Source organism: Nannospalax galili, unplaced genomic scaffold (genome assembly GCF_000622305.1).
Source record: "Nannospalax galili isolate Female #2095 unplaced genomic scaffold, S.galili_v1.0 scaffold521, whole genome shotgun sequence".
Lineage (NCBI taxonomy): Eukaryota > Metazoa > Chordata > Mammalia > Rodentia > Spalacidae > Nannospalax > Nannospalax galili.
In genome coordinates, this window is record NW_008344634.1 from 84,870 (window position 1) to 94,028 (window position 9,159).

The 9,159-nt window shown below is 40.3% G+C and overlaps 1 protein-coding gene across 4 annotated transcripts in view; it reads left to right on the forward strand.

The window, feature by feature from the left end:
• Positions 1 to 9,159, forward strand: part of Cltrn (collectrin, amino acid transport regulator) — a 49,018-nt gene that overhangs the window by 10,384 nt on the left and 29,475 nt on the right. The window contains exons 1-2 of one of the 4 annotated variants that reach the window (XM_008840874.3): positions 5,594 to 5,890; positions 6,207 to 6,265. The exons of 1 other annotated variant lie outside the window; for it this stretch is intronic. In XM_008840874.3, coding sequence (XP_008839096.1) covers positions 5,833 to 5,890; positions 6,207 to 6,265 — 117 coding nt within the window. In that variant the 5' untranslated portion in view covers positions 5,594 to 5,832. Of the gene's footprint in view, positions 1 to 5,593; positions 5,891 to 6,206; positions 6,266 to 9,159 lie in introns of those variants that run through there. 2 more of the 4 variants (XM_029567254.1, XM_029567252.1) reach the window with 2 other exon arrangements.

Consider the following 9,159-nt stretch of genomic DNA (forward strand, 5'->3'; position numbering starts at 1 on the left):
TCCTGTTGCAGTATATTGGCTGTGCTTTTGAGCGCTCATGGCAGTAATCATTTAAATTTTTTTTTTGATTTCTAAACTCTGAGCAATTTGGAAGTAAATAGTAATTAACATGCCATGATTGAAATAGTTTTATTTCTCATCATTACTGCAGTTACTAAGAAGTTATTGAAACTGTCAAAACCACCAATCCATGAAATACATTAAACAGATATGAATCCTCTGGAAATTTGTTACTTAAAATTTGTATATCAAGCTGGGTCTGGGTGGTGCAGGCCTGGAATCTTAGCTACTTGGGTGGTTAAGGCAGGAGGATCAAAGTTCAAGGACTGCCTGGTCTATAGAGCAAGTTCAAAGCCAGCCTGTGCAACTTAATGAGACCCTGTTGCAATAAAATAAATAAATAAATAAATAAATAAATAAATAAATACAGGGAATATAGCTCATTGGCAGATCATTTACCTAGCTTGCAGAATTCCTGGATTTGATTCCCAACACCGCAAAATCAATAGACATACAGTCAGGTAGACAGTAAACTATGAGCCGACAAATGGGTAAGCAGGTAAGAGCACCCACTGCCAAGACTAATGGCCTGAGTTCAGTCCCCAGAACCAACATGGTAGAAGGAGGACCACCTCCTGAAAGTTCTTTTGACCTCCATATGCACACCATGGCACATGCACATAACCATGCACAAAATAAATGTAAAGAAATTACATTAAAATGAACACTTAATTTGCACAAGGTTTTAAAAAGTACAAGAAAATAAAAACAGAATATTGAGAAGTAGGAAGCCTGGTATCTAGCTCTGTTTTCTGTGTATTTTATTGAGGAAAGCTTACTTAATAATGCATTTTTTAATATCTTCAATGTGACAAGCAAATTGTGGCACCTTCATTTATGAAGTCAAGCTGTTGGTAGTGTCTGTCTTATATTTGTTACTTAAACTTTTGTCCTTTTAAAAAATATTTTAATTTTTATTTGTGTGTGTATGCATGTGTTTCTGTATGTATGGATGCCCATGCCAGAAGAGGACATCAGAGTCCCTGTAGTCTCAGTTACAGGTGACTGTAAGCCACTTGATGTGGGTGCTAGGAACTGAACTCAGGCCCTCTGCAAGAGCAGCAAATACGCCTAACTGGCTGAACCATCTCTGCAGCCCCGACTTTTGTCCTTTTATTTGTATGAAAGGACCTATAAAAGTCTGTAATAAATGCTTCCATTTTGGCTGCTGTTTCTTTTTGCTGTAGGAAATACTTTTCTAGACAATTGCTGGGATATAGAGAAAAATGTAAACTGTAACTGTGAACTTCAAGAAAGATTTATTTCGTAGCTGGGCATGGTGGCACACGCCTTTAGTCCCAGCACTCGGGAGGCAGAGGCAGGCGGATCTCTGTGAGTTCAAGGCCAGCCTGGTCTACATAGGGAGTTCCAGGTCAGCTGGAGCTTCAGGGAGACCCTGTCTCAAAAAGACCGAAAAAAAAAAATTCTTTCTTACTATTTTACGTGTGTGATTATTTTGACTGCTTGTAAATGTAGCACGTGCATGCAGTGGCTGATGTGGCCAGAAGAGGGCGCCAGAGCCCCTGAAACTGGAGTTATATCTGGTTGTGAGCTCCCATGTAGGGGCTGGGAATCAAACACTGCAAGAACAGCAAGTGCTCTTATCTCTGAGACATGTTTCCAAGCCCTAATTGTAAACTTTATAGAAAATACAAATGAGATGAGTCTTTCTTATGTCATACAGCTAGAACAATACTCGAGGAAAATTCATAATCTTAGATTTTTGTAATAGTAACTGAGAAAAATGAAAATTAAATGAGAGTTATAAAGAGAACAAAAACGATGGTCATAGAAATAAGGCTTAACAAGTTCATAATATGCTGATAAATCAGAAATCAGAAGAAAATTTTAAGATTTGTTGTCTTGTTCTTTATTAAATTACAATATAAACAGGTAAATCTCTGGCAAGTTCAGTGGAAAATGAGAAAAATTAATAGCACACTAAAGCATAAAGAAGCTGGGCATAGTGGTGCACACTTTTAATCCCAGCACTCAGAAGGCAGAAGCAAGTGAATCTCTGAGTTCCAGCCCAGCCTGGTCTACAAAGGGAGTTCCAGGACAGGTAGGGCTGCATAGTGAGACCCTGTCTCAAAAAATATGAAAAAAAAAATCATAAAAAGGACACAGCAGCTGGGCCTGGTGGGGCAGGTCTGTAATTCCAGCTACTTGGGAGGATCAAAAGTTCAAGGATTGACTAGGTTACAAAGCAAGTTCAAGGCCAGCCTGTGCAAGTTAGTGAGACCTTTTGTCTTTATTTTTAAAGTAAAAAGAGGAGTTGGAATAGAGCTCAGTGGTAGAACATATGCCTAACATGTATGAGGCCCTGGGTTTAATCCCCAGTACTGAGAGAAAGCAACAAATACAGATATTTTATGGAAGTATTCCAGAAAGTCTGTAAGAATATTGGATTATCTTAACAAAATGATTTTTTTTTAAGAAACTGGAAACAGTCAAAATGAACACAGAGAAAATAAGGCCTGGAATAAGTGATAGTATAAGAAATGAAACATAGTTCAGACTCTTCATTTAAAAAAATATTATCTTTATTTTTAATTATGTATATACGTATGTGTCTGTATGTACCCTGGGTATATGCATGGAGCTCAGGTGCCTTTAATGGCCAGAAGTGAGAGGTCCTCTGGAAGCTGGAGTCACAAGCAGTTGTCAGCTGCCCCATCTGGTTGCTGAGAATTGATCTCTGGTCCTCTGGAAGGGCCACCACCAGTGCTCTTAACCACTGATCCATCTCTTCAGCCCCGGATTCTTCATATTTACATAAGGATTTCTAAACATGCAGAGTGTTTGATGCTGTAAGGGCCAGGAGGAAAAACGTTTCAAGCATCAGAAGTTGAAAAATACCCTACACGATATTCTTTTAAGGAATTAAGTTTTTAAAAGCCTTAAGGGGGCCAGGCATTATGCCTTTAATCTGAGCACTCAGGAGGCAGAGGCAACCTGGTCTACATATTGAGTTCCAGGTTAGCTGGAACTACAGGGAAACCCTGCCTCAAACAATCAATGAATCAAACAAATAAACAAAAAAGTCTTATCGGAGCCAGGACAGGTGGCTCAGTGGCTAAGAGTGCTTGAGGGCCAGAGTTTGGTTCTTGGCATCCATGTCAGGTGACTCACAACTGCCTGTGATGCTGGTTACAGGGGATCTGATGCCCTCTTCTGGTCTCTGAGGGCAACTGCACTTACACACACATACCCACGCAGAGACACACATGCATACATACAGATCATTAAAAATAAAATAAATCTTTTAAAAAAGTCCTATGGGACACACAAGCAATGCAAAAAGTAAGGTTAAAAACACATTTTATCTAAAAATTGAAATAATACAAAGAAATTTATTAATGGAACACTTGGTGCAATCTTATGATCAAAATGATATTATACATAATGAAAATGCAGTTGATAAAAATACAATATCAATTGCTGATAAAAATAATTTGGGGGTGGAGAGATGGCTCAGCAGTTAAAAGCACTGTCTGCTCTTGCAGAGGACTTGGATTCAATTCCCAGCACCCAGAAGGTGGATAACAACAATCCGTACCTCCAGTTTCAGAAGAATCCAACACCCTCGTCTGATCTCCAGGGGCACTTCATGACATGCACAGGTGCACTTATACACATAGAGGCAATACATTCAGATACATAAATAAAAATAATAAATAAAATATCTTAAAAATAATTTGAGGTCTGGCAAGATGGCTCAGGGAGTAAGGATACTTGCTAGGTAAGGCTGAAAGTGTGTTTGCTTGCTCCCTGCCCCTATGAATGTTATGCTTGCATATGAGTGTGTCACATGCATGCAGTACCTTAGGAGGCCAGAGGAAGGCATCAGATTCCCTGGACTGGAATTGCACACAGTTGTGACCTGCCATGTGGGTGCCAGGAAACAAACAGGGGTCCTCTGCAAGAGTTGCAAATGCTCTTAACCACTGAGCCATCTCTTCAGTCCGTATTTTAAACATTTTTTTTTGCATGTGAAGAAAAACCACTGAATCCTAGTCACATAGATGGTTAAGTCACATAGATGGCATATGGAGAATTTATCACTTTCATGAAATGCAAGACTAAAGGCAAATTGAATCCAATGTCTATGTCTCTAACACGGCTTTGTTCCACGATACAAATCAAATGCTTTGTTGAATCTCTATCTCTGTGTGTATTGACTTTTCCTTCTAAAGATAACTTCATGTAGTCTATTTTTCTCAGAGTGGGAGTGGTTAAGTAAGCTCTTCCTTTTGGGAAATTTCCATTGCATGTGACAGTGACATTGCTACCCTGACAGGGCCAGCTTGGCTGCCGCTTCCTCTGGGACAGATTTTCCCACTCTGCTGTTGGGACCAAGGTAGAGGAGATGGGAAAAACCTTCCTGGGGTGGATTTACTTAACAGAAATAGATCATCGCCGATAAAATCCACTTTTACTGTGCCTCTCAAAGTACTCTCAAAGTGTCTCTGTTGATAGTTTTCTCCTTTTGCTTTAAAAATCCAAATTTCCCATTTAACATGAGAGTCATGCAATCTAAGCTTTCCATTCCCGATTTTCCAGGAAGGAGGTCCTCCTGGAGGTAGCAGGGGAGAGAAGACAGCCCTGGCATGGCCCTCGGGGGCTTCTATTGGCATTGTTGGTGGGATGCCCACCTGGGGAGAGTCTTTTACCCTCATATTCTTAATCCTCAGAGCATCTTAGGGTTTGGTTGTCATTTCAGTTTTGGCTTGTGGTGGTGACAAGATTCCAGCGTGAGTCACTGTAGATGGGAAAGGGACAGCCATTCCACTCATGCCACTGATGTCAATGACTTTAACACCCAGTCCATGTTTCCCTCCTATGAGATGATTATAACTACTGTGAGGCATTGTTTGGAGGATGTGAGAAATAATCCAGGGAACTTAGTTCGTGGAAGGTAGCTCTTAGTGACTGTTATGTAGTTGCACTGACCAATGTGGTCACTAGTCCCATGTGACAACTTAAAGTTAATTTAATTATAGTAAATGAGAAGTTCGGTTTCTTAGCAACACTAACCTTTCAAGTCACTAAATAGTCACTTATATCTAGTGGACACCATATTGGATAGCGCCAGCACAGAACTTCACCGTCGTCGTTGTCATTGTCATCATCATCATCATCATCATCATCATCATCTCACAACCTTTGGCTTGGGCAGTGAGGATCCATGTTATTATTGTTGATTTGTAGACAACTGCCAGACCTAAGGTTTAAAGAAAACCATCTCCCCCTTTTTTGAGATGAAAACTGTTCCAGTGTTTACCCACTGAGGTACGACTTGGGTGAGGCTACTTGAAGGAGTGCATCCTTGCCTCACCAGAGATGAAAAGGATTCATATTTGTTTCCCAAATATAATAGCCTGCCTGTGAACTGTACAGGTTAGCCCAAAAGGGTAGAAAGTTTATGCCAAGGAAAAGCTCCAGGAAGGTCTCAGTTGTCTCCACCAGACATGCCAGAAGGCTTGAGGGGTGGATTCTGATTATGTCAGCAGAGGAAACATTCTTCTGAGAGAGTCTGGAAAAAAACAACTACTCTGTCTCCCAAATAGATTTTCGTAAATAACTGACAGGAGATGGTCTGCTTTATGGAAGTATTAACCCAAGTGATGGGTGTTAATTATTAAACCTTTTAGATGGTGGCTCGCTGATTTCTCTGATATTCTAATCCGGGTCACAGAATGGCTAAGGCAGCTTTAAGCAGAGAGTGGATTTTTTTTTCTCACTTTGTCTTCTGTTTTCGACTCTGAAAGAATGTTGTGGCCGCTCTTTTTCCTGGTGACCGCTATTCACGCTGAACTCTGTCATCCAGGTATGTCACCTTGAAACTTTAAAAAAAAAATGAGCAGCTTTCTAAATAATTGATGAGTCATTGATTAAAAAAATATTTTTCTAAGTCTACAGATATGCTGTGGCTTGAAAGTTTAGCCTATGACTCTCATGAGTTTGAAAGAAAAACGCAAATGATCGAATATGATTTCCATCAAACTTCCAGGGATATTTGGGGCAGTTCAAGTATAGTTCTTTGTTGTGTTAATTTGGGTCGTATTAAGTGTTAGGCTTTATGAGGCTCTGTTTTCTTATATTTTTATCATAACTTGCTGCTCATTCTTTTTTCTCTCTGGCAGATGCAGAAAATGCCTTTAAAGTAAGACTTAGCATCAGAACAGCTCTAGGAGACAAAGCAGTAAGTGGGACACCTACCTGTTCATTTAAATTTTTTTTTTTACCATTTCTTACCACTGTGCTTTCTCTAATGAAGGGCCCCCTCTAAATAGTGATTTTAATCTTGAGTACAGTATTTCTAAAGTCTTCAAGTCTGATCTTAAAGATAGATTATAATAAAATGGGACTTGATAGAATGGGTTTCCCTAAAGTACTTGATCAGTAGCATGTAATGGAAAATATGTGTAATTTTGTGTTACATAAAATTGTTTAGAAAACTTGACCCTCTCCCCCTCCATTCAGCGACGTGGAGCAAAGGGGTCTGCGGTAGGTGCATAGGTCTAGGTTGGGTTTATCACTCACTGCTGTGGGCCTTTGAATTTTGTCAGCCTGTTTTCTAGTCATCAGAATGATGGTGCTACCCACATAAAATTCTTCTACAGTACAAAAATTTCCAATTCTAATGTAGTTTCGATTCTACCCAACTATGAAAGTGACAATATAGAAATTATGCTTGTGAAACACAAGTAAAAAATACCCACAGAGCCAGATGAGGTGGCGTACATCTTTAACCCAGCACTCAAGAGGCAGAGAAAAACAGATATCTGTGAGATCGAGGCCACCTTGGTCTACAGAGCAAATAGCAGGCCATCTGAGGCTACAGGGAGACCATGTCTCAATAAGCAACAAGAAAAAATACCCATAGATCCCATGTGGGTAGAGAAATAGTAAAGACCATTGAATTAATAAGAGAGAGTTGTCTAATTGTAGTTTTGATTTCCCAGTGGTTTATGTTTTCCCCCAAGCAGGTGATATCAATGGCTCTTGCTAGAACTAAACAAATAAACAAACAAAACCCAGAATGCTAAAGGAATTCAGAGCTGACCAATCAGCTGCTTTATTTATTATCATTATTCACTTGATGAGTAGTTATTATAACATTCAATATTTATAAAGAACTTACTTTACTTTCTAGTGGGGATTCTTCTAAGCACTTGACTCCTATCAGCTTACTGAGCCCTTATAACAACCCTTTGAGCACAGGTATGCCCATTCCCATTGGATAATTGACAAAACTAAAACTGAAAGATATTAAGTGACCCTTTTAAGATTTCAAGCCAGAAAATGGCCAGAGGAAAGATTTGAACCCAAGCAGTCTGAACACAAAGTCCCAGATCCCCACCAGTATATAAGGTCTTTTATCCTAAGATCCTTAGAGTAGGCTGGAAACTGGTTCACATTCACACTGCAGCTAACATTGGGCTTGTCTCTACCCTGTGGAGTTTCTAATAGTGAGAGAATCAGTTGTCCATTAAATACACAGTAAGCCAAATGTAAATGTGCAATCTTGACAAGTGTTAGAGGAAGGAGAAATATTTAGGTACTCTGGCCTTGGCAGAAGCCTCAGTATGTGGCATTTCCGTAATGTGTAAATCACAGATAGACATTAACCAGGGGAGAGAAGAAGGAAAGGTGGAGTGACATCATATGTGAACATGATGTCATATGTGAACAAAGGTTTATCACAAGAAGGAGTGTAGCGAGCGTGCAGTATAGAAGGAAGACCTGGCTGTCTGCAGCTGAAGCTATGAGGAAGAGCATGGCATCTAATGACCTTGAAGAAAAAGAGATCATTTTCAGACTATGTACTGTGTTAGGGAGTTTTGTTTCAAGATAAAGGAAGCGTTTAAAAGTACCCAATGCTGTTGAGAGCCCCAGCAGGATGAAGAGAGACATATTCATTGTGTCAGTCAATGTGAAGTTCAATGGGGAGTTTAGAGTTGTTTTTGTGAAGTGGGAGAGCTGAAAATCAGATACTGGAAGGAGTTACAAATAAGTGGAAGTGGGTGGTGAGTGTGTTGAGGCAGACATATAGATAACTCCTTTAAGAGATGTGATTGGGGTAGGGGGCAGGTGTTGTAGGTCAGTTGGTATAGTGCTTGCCTAGCATGTATGAGGCCCTGGGTTCCATATCCAGCACTCCATAAACCAGATGTGGTGGTGTATACCTGTAATGCAAGCACTCAGGAGGTAGAGTAGGAGGATCAGAAGTTCAAGGTCATCCTTCACTATATAGTGAGCCTGGGATACATGAGACCCTGTCTGAAAAAAATAAAAAGAAAAGGAAGGAAAGGAAGGGAGGGAGGGAGGGAGGGAGGGAGGGAGGGAGGAGGAGGCAGGAAGGGAGATAACAGTAGGAAGATTGACTAGAGCCATATGTTTTCACCGTTGCTTCAATGACAAAAAGTTCAACATGGTTAAATGTCAGTGGACAGGTAGATCTGAATACACAGAAGAAACTGAGCCAACCTTGAGAAGGCAGATGAGAAGCATTCCTAACACAGGTGCAGGGATTAGCCCTTATCAGGAGAGAAACATCTGGCACTTCAGGTGAGGAAGTGGCTAGGATGTGTGTCTACAGTGAAAGTTTTGTTTCTTGGAGTCAGGGGAATGAGGGAGTTTAAACTGATGACTTGAGGAATATCTCTAAATTATAAAACAGGGACACCTAGATAGCAAGACACAGGCAGGAAGGTGTTATGATTTAGGGGGCTGTACATGGCTTGAAATAATCTTGGGAGACAACTGTCTTGATACAGAGAACTGGCGGAGAATTCTAAGGGGTTCCCAGGAAATTTGAGGGTAGGGCATTATAAATTTAGGATTAAGTAACAAGCTCTATTTTATGGCATTCTTGCTACTTTTGATTTAATCAACTAGAATGTGAGCTTTCAGTGACCTTTTGATATAGGAAGAAAGAAAAGTGAGCTTGGTGTCCTAGTTTGTTTCTCCATTGCTGTGACAAAACACTCTGATCACTACCAGCTTGGGGAGGAAAGGGTTTATTTAACTTACATATCCCAGATCACAGTCCATCTGGGAGCCCAAGGTAGGAACTCAGGGCAGGAACCTGGA